We start from the raw sequence: 22,518 nt of genomic DNA, 5'->3' as shown, positions 1-22,518 counted from the left end.
ACTATTTGTTTCCTTGCCCTTTAGAAAGAGACTGTTTGCATATCTAATTAAAACCATCACCTGCTTTAGTGCAACTTTAACCATAAAGAAGAAAAGAAAAAAAGACTGTGTTTAGGGGACTACCTGGTTTATGAGCCAAATCTGAAATGGATTTGGTGTTTTATGCAGTCTGCTACTTTTCTGGCATGCTTTCATATTTTATAGGGTTTGCTTTTGGGCCTTTGATCATTTTTGACTTGTTTTGTTTTGATGAGCTTTGAAAAGGCTTAAAAGGTTTCTTGCAAACGTTAATAGGTTTTTGCTATTGCAAGAATTTTGTACTACATAGATTAAATATACTACTGCTCTACTGTTCTCGAGTTCCCAAATCCTTAAAGCTAATCAGGGTCATTTGTGTGTATGTTTTGTCTTATGTTTGTGCTAAGGTTGTGCTGATTATAGCTTCACCCACTGATTGAGCTAGAGAAAAGAATCTTTTACAGTTTCTGGCTAGATATTTTAATTCAAAGAACTCTTCTTTTTCAACTATAGTAATTATTTTACCTGACCCAACTGGGAGTTACTATGCTAATAAAGTAAAAGCCTAGGGCACTTTGGAGAGCATGCATGTAAATGCTAGAGAAATGTATTTATGTTTTCCTGTTGGAAATTTTTGTCTTAATTGATTAATTTGTTCCACATTAATATTTATGAGTCTTAATACAGAAACCAGTGACTATTTTCAAGGAGCCAAAGAGGGATGACTTTTCCAAGTGTTCATCCAGAAAGAAATATCCCACCCTAAGTTGCCTTCAAGGAAAGATTCTCAGTTTGTCAATAGGGGTCTAGAACACTAATCCATGATTGACGTTTTCTACTTCTGAGAAAATAACCTCAAATATAAATGGAAGATATGTGGCCTCAGCATATTAATATTAGTGAATTGTTGAAGACAGACTTCAAGGCCAATGATAAGAGAGCCCTTAAGTTGTGCTATATGCATTTGATGGGATCTCTGGCTGGTCATTACAAAGAATTCAGAATAGTGTGTGAAATTGATTACAGCTTAAAATTATATAAATATGGTAAAATACAAACGTTTATCATTATATAATTACACTTCAATTAAAAATAAAACAGTATCTAAAGAGATTCATGCTGGGTTCCAGTGGCTCATTACTAGCATCCTAGCTACTCAGGAGGCTGAGCTCTAAGGATCACAGTTCAAAGCCAGTCAGGGCAGGAAAGTTTGTGAGATTCTTATTACCAGTTAACCACCAAAAGCCAGAAATAGAGCTGTGGCTCAAGTGGTAAAGTACCAGCCTTGAGTGAAAAAGGTGAGGAGCAGTGCCCAGGCTCTGAGTTCAAGCCCTAGTACCAGCTCCAGAAAAAAAAAGACATTCATATTAATATTCCAAAATAGTAATGATACGTTGTTTCCTATGATCAGAAGCTTTTACTTTCTAATGAATGTGCATTTTTTGTAATGAAAAAAGGTGAAAAACAGTAACCATGATATTATAATTTATTGTGATTGATAATTGGACTTTCCGGTGTCTAGTACTAGCACTCGTATCCCTCTGACCCTGGGAAGCCCACCTGTGGTTTATCATCAGCACAACATTGACAGACAACAGAGAAGCGAACAATGCATACAAAAGTATATGTGCTTATGAGTTTCATCTTAAATCCAGTGTAGATTTCTACAACGTAAAATATTAAATGTATTCTATTTATTTCAAACTTAATATATTACCTGAAATACATTACCTTGTCAGGTAAACATAATGGTGCATACCTGTCATTTCAGCTACTCAGGAGGTAGAATTCCATAGGAAGATTGAGGTTGAAAGCTGACTTGGACAAAAGCATGAGACCCTACCTAAAAAACAAAGGAGAAAGCAAAAAAGGGATGGGGCATGGCTTGCCTGGCAAACTCAAGATCCTTCTGTGTTCAATGCCCTGAACCCCAAAACCCAAAAAAGTAGCTGTGAGAATTACTAAGACTTTTAACAGATTCAGTCTATTCCTGAAAACCTGTAGTTGCCAATAGATAACTACTTATCACTCTCTTGTGTAAAATCATTTGGGTTTCTTAAGTGTTGATTCTAAGAAGAAAATGACTGTTGTAATTTTCAAAGGAATACATGAATAAATGAAAATGTCATATGATCTGTCAGCAAGCACACAAGTGTACTTTTTTGTTTTTTGCTGGTTGTGGGGCTTGAACTCTTGGCCTGGGCACTGTCCTTTAGCTCTTCAGCTCAAGGCTAGCACTCTACCACTTGAGCCACAGTGCCACTTCCAGTTTTCTGGGTATTTTATTGGAGATAAGAGTCTCATGGACTTTCTTGCGCGGGCTGGCTTTGAACTGTGATCCTCAGATCTCAGCTTCCTGAGTAGTTAGGATTACAGGCGTGAGCACCAGCGCCCAGCTCAAGTGTACTGTTTAAATCACACAGCTATAAAACATTTAATTATATGTTGGCTTTATTTATTGTTTTAATTTTGGTTGAGTTTACATTCCCTTGAATGTGTTACTTGTGTATGAAACAGAAGATACTTGATATTTACAATCAGTATTCTTGATGTTCCGAGAAGCATTTAAATGGATGATGATTTCTGAAAATGCCAAGTGGTCAGTTGGGTTCCCTCTCTCGCCAGGTGCCCACTTCCTGAACATCACCCTTTGGGAGCCTGGAAGTTGTCATATTTTTTGCAGGATGCTTTTCATGAATGCAAGCATAGATGTTTTCTCTTTGCTCTTCTAATCTCTCTCAAAAGAAAGTTCAAAGTGGTGGATGGCTCCATGTCAGGCTGAGCACCAGAATCACTAGGACTGGGGCCACTGTGGGAAATTAAAAAACCCAAGACATTCTTGACATACACTTTTGTGTATGTGCCATCTGTATCATGAAGCCTTAGTACATACATAGTTTCCTAACTTTTTTTTCATGAGAAGATGACATCAGTTCCTTGTTTTAAACAACCTCAAATGTTTAACTTTTTATTGAAGTGTAGCATATGTAAAAAAATGCGCACTTCATTTAGATCAATACATGTTCACAAAGGTACTCAAGTGAATGTGGCTCACATCCCCCTAGAAGCCCACCTTGTGTTTCCATTTAGCCATTCCCCTCTGTCCTGCCTGCTAAGGGTACAGTATTTTGTCACTGATGACCATTGGTGACACACTGCTGAATCTAGTGTCTCATTCAGCATTGCATCTGTGAGCTTTAAAAACCTGTGTGTAAGGGCTGGAAAGGTGGCTCAGTGGTGGAGCGCTTGCCTTGCATGCATGAGACCCTGGGTTTGATTTCTCAGCACCACATAAGCAGAAAAAGCCGGAAGTGGTGCTGTGGCTCAAGTGGTAGAGCTAGAGCGCTAGCTCTAGCTGAAGAGTTGAGGGACAGTGCCCAGGCCCAGAGTTCAGGCCCCACAACTGGCAAAAACCAAACAAAACAACAACAACAACCAAAAAAAACCTGAGCGTAAGCTGGCTGCCAGTAGTTCATACCTGTAATCCTAGCTACTCAGGAGGCTGAGATGTGAGGATTGTGGTTCAAAGCCAGCCCAGGCAGGAAAGTTCCTGAGACTCTCATATCCAAGTAGCCACCAAAAAGCCAGAAGCAGAAGTATAGCTCAATCAGTAGAGCACTAGCCTTAGCAGGGTCAGCCCCCCAGGCTCTGTGTTTAAGCCTGGGATCAGTACAAAAACATATTAAAACACAAAATACATCTTGTGTGCAAGTATAAATTCATGCTCTCTGTGCAGGTATAATTTTTTTTCATTCTACTTTGAGAACGCATTTAATATTCAGGGCTGCTGTGAATCCCACTGCTCTGAGCATCTTGGTACTGTCTTTTGGTAGATGTTTCTATAGTTTTCTATTGGGCTTTTCTTCAGTAGTGATTTTTGAAATCTTAGGAATATCCATGCTTGGGTTTAAGTTAGGATCTGTGTATGGACTTTAGCAGTCTGTTAACCTCTGAAATTGGAAGCAAAATGTTGAGTATCTGTGTATCTGCCACTCATTAAATTTTCAAGTGTGTCCAAAATAATCGTAAGAATTTAGTTTTCACATAGTGAAAACTAAAAAAAAAAAAAAAAAAAAGGTCTTGTTTTTCTCAAGAGAAATACAAGAGGAAGTTAAGATGGCAGAAACAGGTATTTTTCAGAAATAGAATCTCCACTTGAAATTAGCATTTCTTATTTCCAATGCACAACATCCAACCTCAAAATTGAAGTGGAGGGAAATATTATTTCTAGGAAGAAAGAGGCATAAGGAAAATAGTTCAAAAATTAATTGCCATCATTCAATAAACTTGTCCTTTCCCTATCTAAGTATGGTAGCATACTGGAATTTCAAACATGAAGAAAATTCTTTCCCTTCTCCCTTCTAGTCATACCGCTGCTAGGAAAAAGCTCCTCAGAGATTTGCCCACATATTATTCAAATCAATATTTAATGAATACCTGTATGCATGAGGCACCACAGGGATTCTGCGATAACAAAGGCATGGGTTTGATTTTAAGGAGTCCATGTGTTATGCAAAGAAGCAAAAGCAACCCTGGTAACAGCTGTGGTGTGAGTAGAGAAAGAGATCCAGAAAATGATGAGAGGCCCCAGGGCAAACCTAGGACATGGTGGATGTCTGGAAGAAATAAACTCCATAGAGGCCTCAAAGCAAAGAAAACCAGAAATCCCCCTTACAGACCATTTATTTCCCCAACTATGTTTTCAATTGCTTTATCCAAAGCAGTGAATGCATCTTCAAAGCCCCCAGACTGAGACAATACTTCTCACATTGTCTAGGTATGGATCTCTAATTGAACCAATTTTTTTTTAATTTTTATTTATTTTTTATTGTGAAAATACTGTACAGAGGGGTTACAATTACATAGGCAAGATAATGAGTACATTTCTTATCAAGCATTGTAGCCTCCTCCTTTGTTTCCCCTTCCCATCCCTTCCCATCCTCCCCCCGCCCTGAACCAATCTTATATTTAAGCATTTTGTTACCCAAATTTAGGATTATAATTTAAACAGCATCATTGACTCATAAAGTCCCTTGAAAACTCTCAAGGAATCAACTTAGCACTGCACCAATGACATTCTTTATTCTCCATGAACTAGATGGATATTTGTTTATATATCAATTCAAATTTAAATTACATGATGTTGTAGAGAGGATATTATTATAAGTTTGTTATTATGTTACATTATTATAAGGAGGATCTATACCCAATGGATTTATAAAATTATTTCCAAATTTTAAAAAGATAAGAGCTTTGCCTTTCTTTCAGGTTGTCTAAACAACTATATTCTTGGTTAGTTATATGTTATATAAATACATTAGGTTTATAATATTTGTAAATCTGTCTTCTACCATTAGGTCTTAACTCTCTTAGTCAGTGAAGGAGAGAATTCTCGCTTTGGGATTTTTCACACTATGTAAGTCCAGCCACCCTGATCACAATTCAAGCTCAAGCCATTCTTGGCAGAAACCATTTTTTTCAGTTAGGGTAGCAGAGAAGGGGCTTGTTTGAGAGCCCACCTGTGTCTTGGCTGAGAGTCTCAGTGCTACCTTCTGGGGAGTAGGGAGGCAATTTTCACTTGCTCATGGCTGTGTCACCAATCAGCCCATCTCTGGGGCTCTTCCAGAGATTAAGGGATTTTTATAATCCATTAATAAATTTCTATTCTTTTCTTTAACTAGCAGAATAAGGATATGACCTGTCTGTCATACGTAGCCAGGCTTGAAAATTTGCTATTGAACCTTAGATTAACCTTGAAAATGCCCTTTAAAATTTTTTTTTGGGGGGGTGGTCCAGTCGTGGGGCCTGAACTCTGGGCCTGGGTGCTGTCCCTCAGCTCTTCAGCTCAAGGCTAGCGCTCTACCACTTGAGCCACAGCGCCACTTCCGGCTTTTTTCTTTTTGCTTATGTGGTGCTGAGGAATCGAACCCAGGGCCTCAGGCATGCAAGGCAAGCGCTCTACCACTGAGCCACCTTCCCAGCCCTCCCTTTAAAATTTTAAGTACTAATTTCATAAATACAGAACGTGATTAGTTTTGCCTATTCCTGTTGGACAATAATCTGAAGATTATGTTATATTTCACCTATTCCTGGAGTCCTTATTACGTGTTTATATAATGATTTGGTTGAGATGAGTTACTTGTAATTTAGAAATTATGAAATGTGCTATTTATGAATATTAAGTATATTTTTCAAATACAAGTCCTATAGGCTACTTTTTTTTTTTTTTTATAAATTGTAAGCATTTAGTTTTTGTGTAGATACTTGAGCATTCAAAGCAGTAAAGAAAGGCAAAGTGTGGTGGCAAGAACCTGTAATCCCAGCTAATCAGGAGATAGATCAGGAGGTCAACCTGGGCAAAAAAAAAAAAAAAGATGTCAGAAATGGTGGTTTATGTCCATGAATACCAGCTACGACATAGAAGACATAGGTAGGACTGTAGTCCAACACTTGGCCAGGCAAAATAAAAACAAGACCATATTCAAAAAGTAACTAAAATAAAAGGAATGAAGGCATGGCCTAAGTGGAAGAATACCTACCTGGCAAGCCCAAAGGTTCTGAGTTCAAACTCCAGTACCACCAACATCAACTTAGTCCAGTCTCAGGAACCATGTACATTTCAATGAACACTTAAGAAATCTTAGGGCCAACAACTGGTATCACTGAATTCTGATATTCAAACTGGTTTACACACCACCAGCATCTACAGCCCTGGCTGAAAGGGAGACTCTCAAGTCACCCTCCAGACCAGTGGAACCAAAACCTGCATTTTAATGAGCTCCTCATGTGATTAATGTAGATTTGTGTTAGTGTTAAAACTTGTAAACCACTGGTTTTATGAATCACTTTATTTTTTTCAGACACATGGTCCATTAGAAAAACACAAGTCAAAAGAACATAGCACCACTTATGCATCACCCTGTGAATAAGTCTCAGGCACAAGTCTTAACATTCTGCTTGTATCAGAACATTCCAGTTAGCCCCTTAGTTTTATCTTTGAGCCCAATAAATGAAGTCTGCTATGAATTAATGAATTAATGAAGGAATCTTTCTATTCATTCATAACATATTTGTTGAATAGTTCTGTGTGCCAAGAGCTAGAGACAGAACAGTGAGCCAAGAGAAGTCCCTGTCTGCCTGGAGCTGTAACAGGAGGGCTAAGGGGCCCTGATTTGGGCAGGGATGGGAATGGTATACTAGTCTATAATCTAGTTTAGTCTATCTAGTCTAGTCTGGTATATATCCAATAGACTATAGAATGCAAAGTAGCCAGTCTGGCTACGTACATTTGGACAGGGACCTGAAGGAAGTGAAAGAGTGAGCCATGGGGGCATTAGGGAGAAGGTAGTCAGGAAGAAGGAAGAGTAGGAGTCAGTGCATATCTAGCTCAGATATACTGCACAGTGTAAAGTTTGGTTTCACTCTGAGTGGGAGGAGGAGGGCTTTAGCATAGTATAGAGATCTGAATGTGTTTTTATGGAATGTTCTGGCTATGGGGTTGAGAGTTTTGGGGAGTGGGGAGAAGCATGCACATCCCTTAGACACTACAACAGTAAGGCTTTGGGAAATACATGTTTACATTTTAATTAATTTAGATATATTGCCCCATGGCTAATGGTACCAAATTGAATGGTGAAATTGTAGAGATTGTAGATAACATAACCATGTCCTCAGTTTAGTTTGCTCTGTTAGTGTAGTCTTGTGCTGGGAAGATCAGCAATATGGAAGAGCAAGTCATGAATTAATGACAAGATTATTTCTCTGGCCCCTTCTATCCCTAAAATATCAATGTTATTTTACACTGAGAAAATTCTAGCCTATTCTAATGTGTCCTATGTGGCTGCTACTACATTTAGGGTTTTGAGATGCTGTGTTTTAGCAGATGTTTTTTGGGACCTGAAAAACATAAAATGCCAGGAAAATTGGATACATTGATTTCCGGGGTCCTCTCTCAGCACATTGCTTTCCATTACATTTAAACTGTGCAAAGACGTCAAATTTTAGGAAATGGTTGACACATTCTGTGCAGATGTCCAAAGGATTTATGAAAGACTTACAACAAAATATGTTTGCAGAACTATACTTTCATCCTTTTAAAAAGTCATGTAAGAAATACTATAATACTTTATTATAAATAATTAGAATAACGTTGAAACATGCCATGCAACTCTCAAATTGCACACAGATGTGCAAAGGATGAGGTAGATGTTTATTTTCAGATCTGAAAAGATCGCCAAGACATTAGAATTTTTCTTGTTTTGTTTTTTTGTTGTTTGAACTTATTATGTCTCTGATTGGTAGGTAAGATCTCTACCATTGGAGTCACCCTCGAGCCCTTTTTGCTTTAGTTTTTTTAAAAATAAAAATGCAACACTCTTCTTTATTCATAATAATTTGCCTTGTTCTGAGGTCTTCTCTGCATGAAATTAATGCACCTACACCAATACAATTTTAAAATTAGTGTTAGTAGAGGGTACTTTTCTCTATCCTTTTACAGGGTAGGTTTCTTGGAGATGGCATCCAGTTGGGTCCACATTGTTAAATAATCTCAATCTTTCTATATGTGCATATAGATAAGTCACATTTAAAGTTATTTTTGATATTATTCAATTAAGATCTGGTGGATTTGGAATTAGTCCTTCCTTCCTTCCTTCCTTCCTTCCTTTCTTTCTTTCTTTTCTTCTTTTCTTTTTTCCTTCCTTCCTTCCTTCCTTCCTTGCTTTCTTCCTTTCTTTCTTTCGTTCTTTCTCTCTCTCTCCTTCTTTCTTTCTTTCTTTTTTTCTTTCTTTCTTTCTTTCTCTCTTTTTCTGCCATGTTTGGTTTTGAGAATTTTGTATGACTTGATTTTATCTCTTAGCATACCAAATATACTTCCACATATTTTAACTGTTTAATTTTAACTTTAAAATTTTTAATTTTGATTGAATTTTAATAAGTGATTTGTAATACTGATTTATGTGTTAGAATCAGTACCTTGTTACCATTTTCACTTCAAAGTTATCACTTAGACTAATTATGAATATGAAAAATGAGACTATTTTGCTTGTGTTTATTATTTCTTTGATATTCTTCCTTTCTTTATGTAAAGCTGAGTTTCTAGCCTGACATTTTCCTTCTTCCTAAAGAATTTCTTTTAGCATTTCTAGCATAGCAAAGCTACTAATAATTACTTTCCTTAGTTTTTGTTTGAGAAAGTTTGTATTTCTCCTTCACATTTTTTTAATTGTGCTAAATATGTATCCTAAAATTTGCCATCTATACTGTTTCTAAGTGTACAGTACTGAGGTTCTTCACTTTTGAATTATTTTTGCTGGGTATACAGTTAAGGCTAGTGAAGTGGGTTTCTTTTCTTTTTCTTCCAACATATGTGTGTGTGCGCACGCACACACGCACGAGTGCATGTGTACATGCCTGCATTTGCTGCTACTGGGGCTTGAACTCAATGCTGCTATGGGGCACTATCACTTAGTTTTTCACTCAAGGCTGATGCTCTAACACTTGAACCACAGTTCCACTTCTGGTGGTTAATTGGAGATGAGTCTCACAGATTTTCCTGCTTGGACTAACTTTGAACCATGATCCTGAGAACTCAGTCTCTTGAGTAGGTAGGATTATAGGCAGGAGCCACCAGCACCCAGCCTTTTTCCAACATTATAACTATTATACTCTATGCTTTCTGACAAGAATTCCTGTGCAAATGTTAGTTTTGTTTCTCTGTGGTTAGGTGTTTTTCCCCCCCTCTGGCTTTTTCCAAGAGGGTTTTTTTTTATATTACATTTTCTAATCAGTTTGCATCTGATATGCCTACTTGTGGGTTTTGTTGTCTTCATGTATTCTACTTGGAGTTGTCTGAGATTCCTGAATCTGTGTTCTGGAATCTGTCATTAATTTTTGAGAGATCCTTGCCATTGTTGCTTCAAATATTTCTTTTCCTACCAGTAACATTGATCAAGGTGCATTACACTCACAAACTGACATGTTGAATTGAAAGCCCTGTGTACAACTACTTTAAAGATTTTTTTTCAAAACTTTTATTGTGATTAAGTGATTACATAATTTCCCAAATTTCACAGTATTGTGGGATAGTGAAGCTTAGTTAAAGTCACAAACACATTCTAACTTTCATAGGACAAATTGTCTATCATGGTCTGTAACATTTATGAGTTCTATGAGCTTTGCGATACAGTTATTTCTTCCACATTGGGTGATATGTACATTTCTTTTGTTTTACATAGAATCAGCGGTTCCCTCTTTCCCATTCATTCCCTCCCTCCCATCGCTGCCGTTGAGTTGCGTAATTCATTTTGGTCAATGTCCAGTGCAGCTGATGGGTCCTGCAGTTGTATGTTTTTCCCTGATTCTCTCTAGTTCTGTGTCGTCCTCCTGGTTTCCCTCTGGTGTGCACATATATACCATACATGTGATCATCTGCATGGGGGTTTTTTAGCAGTGATTTGACCAGATGAGTGGAAGTCCTTTGTTTTTTAAGTCCTGTTAATTTTGTCGTATCACCTAACATTTTGAATTTAACATCCACTTATCAGGGAGACCATGTGCCATTTGTCTCTTTGCACTTGGCTTAACTCACTCAACATGATTTCTTCTAGCTCCATCCATTTCCCTGCAAATGCCATTATTTTGTCATTTCTAATGGCTGCATAATATTCCATTGTGTATAAATACCACAGTCTTTGGATCCATTCATCTGTGGTTGGATGTCTGGGTTGTTTCCATATCCTGGCTATTGTGAACAGTGCTGCAATAAACATGGAGGTGCATGTGTCCTTGTATCCTGGTTCCTGTTGTTCAGGATAGATGCCTAGAAGTGGTATGACTGGGTCGTAAGGGATACTTTAAAGCTTAAATAAATAAATAAATGAAGAGATTAGGGTATTTTGGAGATAATTTATTTTTTTGTTTTGAACCCATGTGCTATCTTCTTCTATTGTTTTCAGAGTCTGTTTAATTTTCCAAGGGTCACATCGGACTGTGAATAATAAAATTCATTAAAGAACAACAAATATTTCTTCTCCCTACTTTCTTCTTCCTTCTTATGTGACTTCAATTACATCTATGTTTTACCTTTTGTAACTGTCTTCTCATTCTTTTAGTGTTTTTTATTCTTGAAGGGTGCACATTCCTATTATACTTTTCTCTTTCCATTTCAGTTTGAGAAGTGTCCGTTGATTTCTCTTCTGGATTGTTGAATCTTGTCTTGGCTGTGTGCATTTTACTGATGAGCTCATCAAGGTCATTTTTCCTTTCTGCAACACTGATTTTGATTTGTGGAATTTGATTCTTTAAGTTTCTATCTCTCTGCTTATAGTACTCAATATGTGTTTTCTTGTCACCTACAATTCCCTAAAATAACATTTCACAACTAACATATTAATTGTAGGAAGGGAAGTGTCCTGCCAATGGGCCTGTGTTCCTGGGGTCTAATCTTCACAACCTTAGCTTCCTTTTTCTCCTTAGTTGATACAGGATGGCTAGAATCAGAGAACTTTCCTTCCAGATGGACTAACATTCCAGTGAAGTCTTTTCCCTGGAGAGTAGGCCTCTGCTATGGAGAATGCCCTGGGTCCATATCAGCATGGTTACTACTTCTCTCCTGTTGCAAAAGCCACAAGGGACCCTCTTTGTCTCTTCACTATGAGAACTGGCTGAGACTGAAACAGCTACAATTCTCAAAGGTGTGGGACCCACCTACAATTGAGCCACCCCAGGATTTCTCACTCTCAAGCTAGTCCAATTTAGCTTGCATCATAAAGCTATTTAAGTGCTACTATATCTGTATGTGGCTTCTGCTTCAGGTCAACCAATCTCAGCATGATTCTGGGTGCTCCTGTCACTCCAGATTTCTGACTAGCAGTTTCTTCTGCTCAGCTCTCTGAGGAACATTGGAGAAGTCATTGTTCCTTGGTTTAGTCTTTCACATTACCAGGACAGAAGTAAAAATTCTCAAACTCTTTACTTGTCACAGCATAAACTGGACATATGAAAGCCCATTTTGAGCTAGGAAAAATTTGGAGGAGAAAAAAAATAAATGGAAGTGGAAAAAAAAGCCTATAAATATTTTTCCAGTATTTCATAAATGGGAAAACTTACGTAGTTATTTCAGAGTAGCGAAGTCATCTCTGAGTCTGACTTGGGTTCTCAATTTCATTTCATCTGGTCAGTCCAGAGTGATGGCACTGTGATAATTATAAGAATGAGACAGACATTTCTAGGCTTTATTTGTGTAATCTCAAAACAAGGGAAAATAACTCCTAAAAGAATACCATTTTCATTATAAATAAATAATTAAATAACTAAATAAAATCTCTGTAGAGATTTCCTCATCAGAAATAAGGAAAAGAGATTTGAAATCCATGGTGCTCTAGCATGTATTTGTGGACCAGATGGTCTTGCTCAAGACTAAACCCACTGAAGATGAGTTCATCTTGCCCACCAAGATCAAGAGCTCATTTGGACCAGGTATATTGTCTATCCAAGTCCCTTGCTTCAGCCTCAGGCCCTGCTGCTTCATACTCTAAAGGCCTTCATGAAATCCTTGAGTCCCATTGGATGTGGGATCTCATGGCTTTTCATTACGCTGGGTTGCCAGGGTCTGCCATGAGCGTCATGTTCCCAATCTAGCCTGTTATTCTTGTCTCTTGGCTTAAGATGTTGGGCCTTGCAAAAGGCTTCTGTGAGCAAATACTTGAGTAAAAAGAATTATCCCCTTTTCAAAAGGGTCTGAATATGGTTTTTCATGAGGCCTATTACAGGGCTTTATACCTCATTATAATCTACCAGGGAGTTATTGTGTACCTTGTAATGGAGGCTAAATTCCTATTTTTTTGTCACCTGATTAGTATTTTTGAATTGGTTCTGATGCCAAAAGGAGCATATTCCTTTACTTTCTCTCCTTTTCAGTGGTAATATAAACATAATAAAAAGCAGTAGAAAGAGCATCCTCTTTCCAGAAACAAACAAAAACCAATTACAGTCAATCCTGGGGGAAGTCTTTAGGGGAGACAGCCAAGAAAAGCAGAGAGAAAGCAGAATGCCTTTGCCTTTGTCTGTCTCCCTGCTTAGCATTTAGGATCACATTTTCACAGGCAGGTTTGATTCTTTCATGCCCAGGTAGGAAGGAAGAATTCTTATCAACACATGATTGATGTGTTGAAATGTATGAAATTTAATCAGAGAGGGCTGCATTCCTTGTAGGGCTCTTTGTGATGCGTGCATTCTGGCAATAGGTCAAAAAAAGGGACAGCTCTAGGAAACCAACCAGTCACTAATGAACATAACTTGCTGTAGCTCCTGTCTACCTTTCTTCCTGTCTACAGCCAACAGGAGCAGGCCTGGAAACCACAGGATGGCAAGCAGGTGTGAGGACCAGAGTACTTCATGTTGTGGGTGGTCTGAGGCCTCTGTCACCACTCTGGCACTGGGCCCTCAGCTCTCTTCTTTACCCTTCCTGCTCCTCTGCTGTGCATTACTGCAGAGTGTCTCTTAGCTCTCCTCTCCATATTATCTTTCGCAGGCTGTCTTTGTGTCTTTTGACTGGTTTGCTTGCTTTGATTCTCAGTAATATCACCATACTGCTTGCTTCTCTCTTGGTTAACCTAATCACATATAAACTGAAATTCTTTTCCTAATTCTCAAGCTTTTGCCTAAAAGGCGAATGGACAAGCTGGGAACCTGGCTCCCTCTTGGCAATGGGCGGATGGTATCTCCAGTGGAGGCTATATAGGAGATCCTAACACCAATTCCCCAGTGTCCACCAAGACACCTGTCTGGAGCCTGGTCAAATGCTTCCTCTCAGTCACCCTCTTCCCAGGGCTTCCTGTTTTGCTAGCATTTGAGTTAGCTTGGAGTGGTCCATTGGGCTTCCCCACTTTTTACCATCTATCAACCATTTCTCAACATCGAATTCCCCTGTGGACAGTACTCTTAGAGGTTACTGTTTTCGTGAGTGGATTTTACTGCCATTCTTCCCCTTGGTATATTTATCTTAGTCCTCATGAGACAGTTCCTCAAAGCTAAATGTTTTAATCTTATGAAGTTGCTTTTTAGTAGTCATTCCAGATCAAGCCCAATGCATGGGGCCCCCAAAGTATAATTTCTGTGGGTCAAGATCAAGTCTGATGCCTGTAACTTAAAGGACTTACACTCACCTTAGTCAAACAGATCACACACTCTTCCAAAGTGGAAGCCAAGCTGTCTTAGAAGAAAAGGTCGGGTGAGATGGGAGTAAATGTACCTGCAGTGAAGACACTAGAGCAAGCTAGATCTGGATTCAACTCAGTTACTGGTTGAGTGAACCCAAGTATTTCTCTACATGTCTCTGGCCCCTATTTTCCCAGTTAAAAAAAAAAAGAATAAAAGAAAATAAAGGAATAGGTATGTGGAAGGTAGAAGTAGGAGGATCATAGTTCAAGTCCAGCCTAGTGAAAAGGCAAAATCCTATCTCAATAAACAAGCAAGATGGAGTGGTTCATGTCTATAATCCCAGCTACTGAAGAGGCCGAGGTAGGAGGACCAAGTCTAAAGCTTGGACATGAGTAAAAGTGAGACCTTATCAGAAAAAGAAAATCAAAAAATGGAAAGAAAAAGGAAGGGCTCTCTGGACTTGGCTCAAATAGTTGAATATTTGCCTAGCAAGCACAGGGCCCTGAGTACCAGAAAAAAAAATAGGACTGATAAAGCAAGTAGATGCACAAACTAAAACAAAAACAAAAAACATGGCAGATGTGTAAAAGCCTGCTTCTCAGGCTGGTTTTCTTCCTTGAATTCTTACTAATCTCAGCATGCTTTGTCTTTCCTCCTGCCTACCCTAATAAAATGTAATTCTTGCCACCATTCCTTCATAGTGAAGCTAAGGAGGAATTCTCAAAAGGAAATTCACTTGAAAGCCAAGAAAAGCCAGAGAAGAAAGAAAGAATTTGATCCGAAAGTGATGTAGTCCCTCTCATAGCATATGGATTCCTGAACAGGCCTTGCTGGTCAGAGGCTGTTGCCCGGGATAGCACCTGCCTGTCCAGATACTGTCTCAACACAGAACTGCAAGGTCCAGCACAGTTCTCAGAGTACAGGAACCTACCTAGCAGAATGTTATAGCTGTTTCAAAGGCCATCTCCTATTCCTTCAAAATCATGTTTGCTTGTTTCTTTGGCATGTGTCTGTTGGCGGTTTTATTTAAATAATGAGATGGCCCCCTCCTCAAAGTACCCCTTCCTGGTGTTGCTTCTAAACCTAAAGCCTCTGAGGAGGCTCCCAGGTTGCTGCCTTACAACAAGCTAAGCAGTTTCAGCCTGGGGCTGTTCCTAGAATTACCTGGCCAAAAACAACCTTGTGCATGCTTTCTATACGTCTTTAGAAATTGCACATCAAAGGCAAATTCTGCTTGAAGCTTGATGCTTTTTCTGCTTTAGTAATACTTTTTTTCAGCCTCCAAAGACCCCCAAAAGGAAGTGAACTTAAGCTGGGTACCACTGACTTGCATTTGTTCAAATATAGCCATTTCTGTAGGACCAAATAAGAGGGTGTCATCTTCAAAGAATGTTTCATTGAGCCTACCAAAACCAAATGTTTATCTGCCATCCTTAGGTCAGCCAGCTTCTCAAAGACTATTGCAAGAAGTGGTGGTGCTGGGTTGGGATTCAGTGCTTTGAACTTACTAGGCAGGTGCTGTTCCACTTGAACTATACCCCAGCCATGTGTATTTTTCACATAGGGTCTCACAGGGCTAGCCTGAGACTACAATCCTCCTTCCTGTAGGCCTCTCAAGCTGGCTTTAAACCATGGTCCTCCCAAGCTCTACATCCAGAGTAGCTGAAATTACAAATATGAGCCACTGCCCCCAGCCAAAAGACCAATACTTTATAGGAAAGAAAAAGTGTAATGTAATCTCACAAGCATCTACTTATTCTAGACTTCTTTTTTTCAAGGCAGAAAGATGAAGTGGGTTTTGATTATTATTTTCCAATGTAACCTGAAGCTTTTAGCGTTCAGATCCAAAACTGGCTGATTCCTAGACATGCAAATCCACCTGTGTCTCCTAGAAACAGGATGCAGAAGAACTTGAAGCTCAGGCCTAGGGATGCTCAGTATGTTTTAGCTCATTTCCAGCCCCCTGCTAAATGATAGCCTGGCAATTTTGAACATTGTTGCAAATGGTTATTTCTATCTTCTTCAAGGCTTTGGTAGGAGAACAGGATCACCGTGTACCCATATTTCCCATCAACATGTCTGCTACAAGGAACACAGGCTGTTCTAGGACAAAGCTTGTCTTTATTAGCATTGCATTGGACCTGATAGACAAGTCTTAGTCTAAACTGGTTGTACAGTGGGTTGTTAAATGACTAGCAGTGCTCAACAGTTGTGCTCTAGGCCTTTCAAGGGGTAAAAGGATCTATTGCAGGCCATTGTGATGATGGAAATGTTTTAAGTGAATAAGTTCAAAGAGATTTCAGCCATTCTGAACAAATCTGTTTCTCATTTATGCTGGTTTTGCATGTGTATGCATGTATGCATGTGTGCACATGTATGGAGTTTGAGCTCAGGGCCTGACAGGCAGGTGCTCTACCACTGAGCCGTGCCACCAGCCCATTTTTGCTCTGGTTATTTTCAAATTAATGTCTTCTTTCCTGTTCAGGTGTCCATGCCTAGGCCACAATCTGCCTATTTTAGGCTTCTGTTGTGGCTGAGAGAACATACAAGTGTTGCCATGTCCACTTCTCCATTGAGAAGGTGGTCTCACAAACTTTTCTACCCAGGCTTACCTGGAAGTGCAATCTTCTAGTCTCCCAAGTAGCTAGGATTACAGACCTGAGCAACTGGTGCCCAGATATGCTGTTTTGTTTTGTTTTTCAATTTGAAAATGCTAAAAACAGAGTTACGTAGGTCAGGTAAGGAGTTATAGTTACATAAGTCAGGCAAAGATTATATTTCCTGTTGGGGAATATCACCCTTTACCTCCTTCTCTCCCAGTTTTCCCCTCCCATCCTATCCACAAGTTGTATAGTTCATTTTCAACATAGTGTCCAGTGAGTACCATTGCTGCATTTGTTTACCCCTGGCCCTTCTATTTGTATACCTCCCCTTATACTCCCAAAGATATATACATAAAGAAATAAGACAAAGACAGGCACTGGTGGATCATGCCTATAATCCTAGCTATTCAGGAGGCTGAGATCTGAGGATCACAGTTCAAAGCCAGCAGGAAAAGTTCATGAGACTCTTATCTCCAACAAAACCACTCAGAAAACTGGAAGTGGCGCTGTGGTTCAAGTGGTAGAGCGATAGCCTTGAGCTGAAGAGCTGAGGGACAGTGCCCAGGCCCAGAGTTCAAGCCCCATGACCAACAAAAAAAAGAAAAGAAAAAAAAGAACGAAAAAAAGAAAGAAAGAAGATGAAAAGGAAACAGAAACAGCAAAAAAGAAAAAAAAAAAAAAACCTCACTTCCATTTCCTGGAGTTCATTTTGATAAATATTATTTTGTGTGATCAGAGCACATAGGCATTATACCTTTACATTCCTCTCCTAAGCATGTCCTCCTTTGGTCTCACCGTGTGTGAATGTCTAGAGATCTGTATAATTTATTATATCCCAGTGTATTTCAGATCTAGCTTCTGTATATGAAAGAACACATGCACCATTTGCCTTTCTGTGCTTGACTTACCTCACCTAACATGATTTGTTCTAGGTCCATCCCTGAAAATGATGTTATATTATTCTTTTTAATGGATGTGTAAAATTTCATTGTGTATAGGTAACACATTTTGGAACCCACTCATCTATTGTAGAGCATCTGGGCTGTTCCTACAACTTGGCTATAGTGAATAGTGCAGCAGTGAACATGGATGTGCAAATGCCTTTATGGTATCCTGGCTCATGGCGTTCGGGGTAGATTCCCAGGAATGGTATGGCTGGGTGGTAGGGAAGATCTATGTCCAGACTGCTATTCAGAGTGGTTATACTAGCCTACATTCCCACCAACAATGTAATAGGGTTCTTTATTCCCCATATCCCTGCCAACGTTTGTTGTTCAAATTCACCATGTTGGCCAATCTAACTGGGGTGAGATGGAATCTCAGAGTTGTTTTGATTTTCATTTCTTTTATGGCCAGGGATGATGAGTGTTCCCTCATGTGCTGCTTTGCCATTCTTACCTGTTCTTTTGAGAAGTCTCTCCTTAGCTCGTTTGCCCATTTAGTGATTGGTTTATTAGCTTTGGGAGGGGTTCGTTTCTTGAGCTCCTTGTATATTTTGGACATTAGGCCTTTGTTTGATGTATAGCTGGTAATGATCTTCTCCTAATCTGTTAACTGTCTTTCTAGTTTAGTAACTATGTCCTTTGTGGTGCAGAAACTTTTTAGCTTAATGTAATCCCATTTGTTCAGTCTCTGTCCTATTGCTGTGCCCCTAGGACTCTTCAAAAGTTTCTGCCTATTCCCATGAGTTCAAATGTTTCTCCCACTCCCTTTTGCAGAAGTTACAAACTTTAAGGTCTGACATTGAGGTCTTTGATCCATTTTGAGCTGATATTAGTGCATGGTGACAAGCTGGAATCCACTTTTAGTTTTCTGCATACGGATGTCCAGTTTTCCCAACACCAATTATTGAAGAGGCTATCTTTTTTCCACTGTATATCTTTGGCTCCCTTATCATATTTCAGATAACTGTAAGTATATGGTTTTATTTCCAGGTCTTCTGGTCTGTTCAATTGAACTTCTATTTTTGTGCCACACAAGCTGTTTTTGTTATTACATCTCTGTATTAGTGCTTGAGATCTGGTATTGTGAAACCACCCACATTACTTTTTTGACTAGAATTGCTTTGGCTATTCTAGGTCTTTGGTGAATTTTTGGGTTATTTTCTCTATCTTAGTAAAGAATTTCATTGGGATTTTGATGGGAATTTCTGTTTTCCAAATGGTGGGTATTCTCTTTCCACTTGAATTTTATTATTGATAAAACACATATACATGTGTTTTTGTGTTTAGGCAAGCAAAATATGTAAAACTAATATTGACATTTATTTATTTATTTATTTATTTATTTTGTTGGCCATGGGGATGTCCCTGAGCTTTTTCTGCTTAAGGCTAGCACTCTACCACTTTGAGCCACAGCACCACTTCCTGTTTTTGGTGGTTAATTGGAGGTAAGTCTCATGCACTTTCCTGCCCAAGCTGGCTTTGAACCATGATCTTCAGATCTCAGCCTCCTGAGTGACTGGGATTACAGGCATGAGCCACTGGCACCGGGCTAATACTGACTTTTATTTCCCCCATAGGTTATGCATTTTTTAAAATTAGGATTAGAAAGAAAACTTATCAATGTATTTTCACTATAAATTACTTCTTTGCAAAAAGTGGGGGGATATTATAATGCATAATAATCTCACTGTTCATTTTATGTCATGACTGTAATGGATTACCACAAATTGAATGGTCTGAAAGAATATATGTTAATAACCTTCTCAGACTCTCATTTAGAAGTTTGGCAGAGGTCTCTCTGTGTCAAAAAATCAAGGTGTTGGTAGCATTGTGTTCCTTGGACATGCTCAAAGGAGAATCTATTTACTTGCTTATTCCATTGCCTAAAGGTTGCCTACATTCCTTGGCTCTTGGCCTCTTCCATCTTTTAAGCCTGAGTTGACCAGTTTCTCCTCAGGATGCTTTCTATGGTTCACACTGTTCTGCCTCCATCTCCCATCTCTTAACACCCTTATGATTACATTGGGGCTACCTACGAAGGTCAAAATATCCCTATTTTATTCTTAACCATACTCACAGTATCTATTTTCCTAACATTTACTTAACATTAATAGGTTCTAGGGTTAGGACATAAACATCTTTGGAGAGCCATTATAGTATGCATTTGGTAGGGGCTACTGTCTACTGAAACCTTATAAGAACTAAACTACATCTTACCTTCAGAAGCTGCATAAGCAGCATTGTATTGACTAGGTTTCTTCCTCATTTGGAAATGGTATTAGTAGATATTTCAGAGAAAGGAAAGGGTCTGGGTAAGGCTAGGGGGCTCAATTGTGTAGCTAAGTAGCAAGAATTTTCCCTCAGACTCAGATTTATCACCTCCATCTGAAGAATATGGGTATTAATAAGAGCTCAGGGCTGATCTGACAACTATATACAACTTTGCAAAAGAAAGTACAGTGTCAGCTTCAGTGGTAGATACTTGAGTGCACAGAACCATAGAAACTACATTTGAAAATTAAAACTTTTCTTCTAGCTTGGCACTAGTGGATCATGCCTGTAATGCTAGCTGTTCAGAAAGCTGAGATCTGATGATTGCAGTTTGAAGCCAGCCTGGGCAAGAAAGTTCATGAGACTCTTATCTCCAGTAAATTTGAAAATGAAAGCTGGAAGTAGAGCAGTGACTCAAGTTATAGAGAGCTAGCCTTGAGCAAGGAAAGCTCAGGGTCGGCGCCCGGGCTCTGAGTTCAAGCCTTAGGATGAGCATGCATGCACGTGCGCATGCATGTTCACGAGCACACACACACACACACACACACACACACACATAGACACACACTTCTAAAATTACAAATTTCAGAAAAAAATGAGATAATTCATTTCCATCCTAAGGTAATCTGTATCCTCATCATCTGAGATAGGTCATTTTAATCTGTTTGTGTTTATCTTGCTCTGCTTTTCCCACTGCTCTGATGTTTGCTGTGCTTTGAGTAGACATTTATTCCCTTCTCATTAAGCCTACAAACATCTAATCATTCCTATGTTTGCTTTTTTCATTTTTAATAATTTATATTTAAATCCTGGCAAACTGAATAGTCTAATTTTGCCCTTTGAATGCGTACACATTCAAGTTCTTTAAGCAGCTTTTCTCTCTTGTTTTTTTAATTCCATTTTGAGTTTTATAAAAATTGATATTTCTTATTATTCCCTCAACCCATAATTTTCTTTACTGAACTTTTTGTTTAATTTTCTTTTGCCTTAACATTTTATTTTTCAGACACCTCTCATTGAACCTCACGTTCCTCTTCGTCCAGCTAACACCATTACCAAGGTAATGGGATGTAGGTGGGTTGATGAGCCCTCCAAGCTCACTTCTTAAGTACCACTGGAGGTGGCCCAGATGTCATGGCATCACATCAAGACACCTCTGATCCATTTTCCAGAGACAATAAATATTCAGTGCATCTCAGTTCTCAGCATAAAACAGTGACATGTCACACAGGCGAACAATGTAAATATGTATGAGTGAGTTATGTTTTTCTAGCCAGACTCAGATTAGAAAGTGATTTAAAGATTCATCACATTTTTTTGCTTCTATTAACTCCTTTTATTTCTTTTCCCTTTCCTCTACCTGAAAATCCAGGTCCCTTCAGAGAAGATCCTCAGAGCTGGAAAAATCTTACGAAATGCCATTCTCTCTCGAGCACCTCACATGATAAGAGACAGAAAATACCACCTAAAGACATACAGGTATGTGTGCTAAAGCTAATGGCTGTGGCCCTTCAGATTCTTAGGTAGTAAACTCTGAGCAAATATGCTTCAACCTACTTTGTAGTGCCTCCAGGTTCTGAGTCTGATCTTGTGTGTGTGTGTGTGTGTGTGTGTGTGCGTGCGCGCACACGCATGCATGCGTATGTGTGCACACCCACGTAGTGAAGCTTGGACTCAGGCCCTGTCTTCTTGCTTAGCCTTTTCACTTAGTGCTGGTGTTCTACCACTTGAACCAACCTCTACTTCCTGCTTTTTTGGAGGTTAATTGGAGATGAACACAGCCCAGAGTTTCTGTACTGGTTTTGAATCATGATCCTCAGATCTCTGCCTCATATGTAGCTATGATTTTAGTCTGAGCCACTAGCACCTGACTGCTCGTTTGTTTTTTTTTGGGGGGGGTCCAGTCGTGGGGCCTGAACTCTGGGCCCGGGCACTGTTCCTCAGCTCTAGGCTAGCGCTCTACCACTTGAGCCACAGAGCCACTTCCAGCTTTTTTCTTTTTGCTTATGTGGTGCTGAGGAATCGAACCCAGGGCCTTATGCATGCAAGGCAAGCGCTCTACCACTGAGCCACTTTCCCAGCCCCCACCTGACTGATCTTGTCTGTTTGATCCTTGTTAAGCTCTTGAGTATATTCTTAATTTTTTAAGCAGTCAGTCTGGACTAATTTACTTAGACACACACACACAGAAGAGCAAAGCAAAGCAAGAAGGAAAACTGAGACTCTGGCTAATTGAACCTTCTGAAATGACTGAACAATGTTGAGCTAAAAATTTGGGCCTAATCCTTACTTTTGATTTTTATCAGTTCAAGGAATATTAAGACCAAGAATGGTCAAAACACCACACACAGCCTTCACTCTCTCTTTCTGAACCCATGATTCAGACCCAGATCTCTATCATCATCTCTATCATCTCTATCTCTATCATTTAGTGACCATTAACCTTACCATGAGTGAGAACCCATTTGATTCACATAAACAAAATAAGAACAGTGAAGAGCTACAATAAAAATTAAAGTTAC

General features: G+C 39.1%; 1 protein-coding gene across 5 annotated transcripts in view; it reads left to right on the top strand.

Annotated features, from left to right (window-relative positions):
* The window catches only part of Rapgef4 (Rap guanine nucleotide exchange factor 4), a 305,860-nt gene that overhangs the window by 193,985 nt on the left and 89,357 nt on the right, over positions 1-22,518 (top strand). For all 5 annotated transcript variants that reach the window (XM_042694172.1, XM_042694174.1, XM_042694173.1 and 2 more), the window contains 2 exons: positions 21,003-21,056; positions 21,369-21,475. In XM_042694172.1, the coding sequence (XP_042550106.1) occupies positions 21,003-21,056; positions 21,369-21,475 (161 nt within the window). The remainder of the gene's footprint in view (positions 1-21,002; positions 21,057-21,368; positions 21,476-22,518) is intronic.

Source organism: Dipodomys spectabilis, unplaced genomic scaffold (genome assembly GCF_019054845.1).
Source record: "Dipodomys spectabilis isolate Male_0828 unplaced genomic scaffold, ASM1905484v1 ptg000174l, whole genome shotgun sequence".
In the NCBI taxonomy this organism is placed as follows: domain Eukaryota; kingdom Metazoa; phylum Chordata; class Mammalia; order Rodentia; family Heteromyidae; genus Dipodomys; species Dipodomys spectabilis.
The sequence above is the reverse complement of the archived record's forward strand: the minus strand, read 5'-3'. Positions and strand labels throughout refer to the sequence as shown.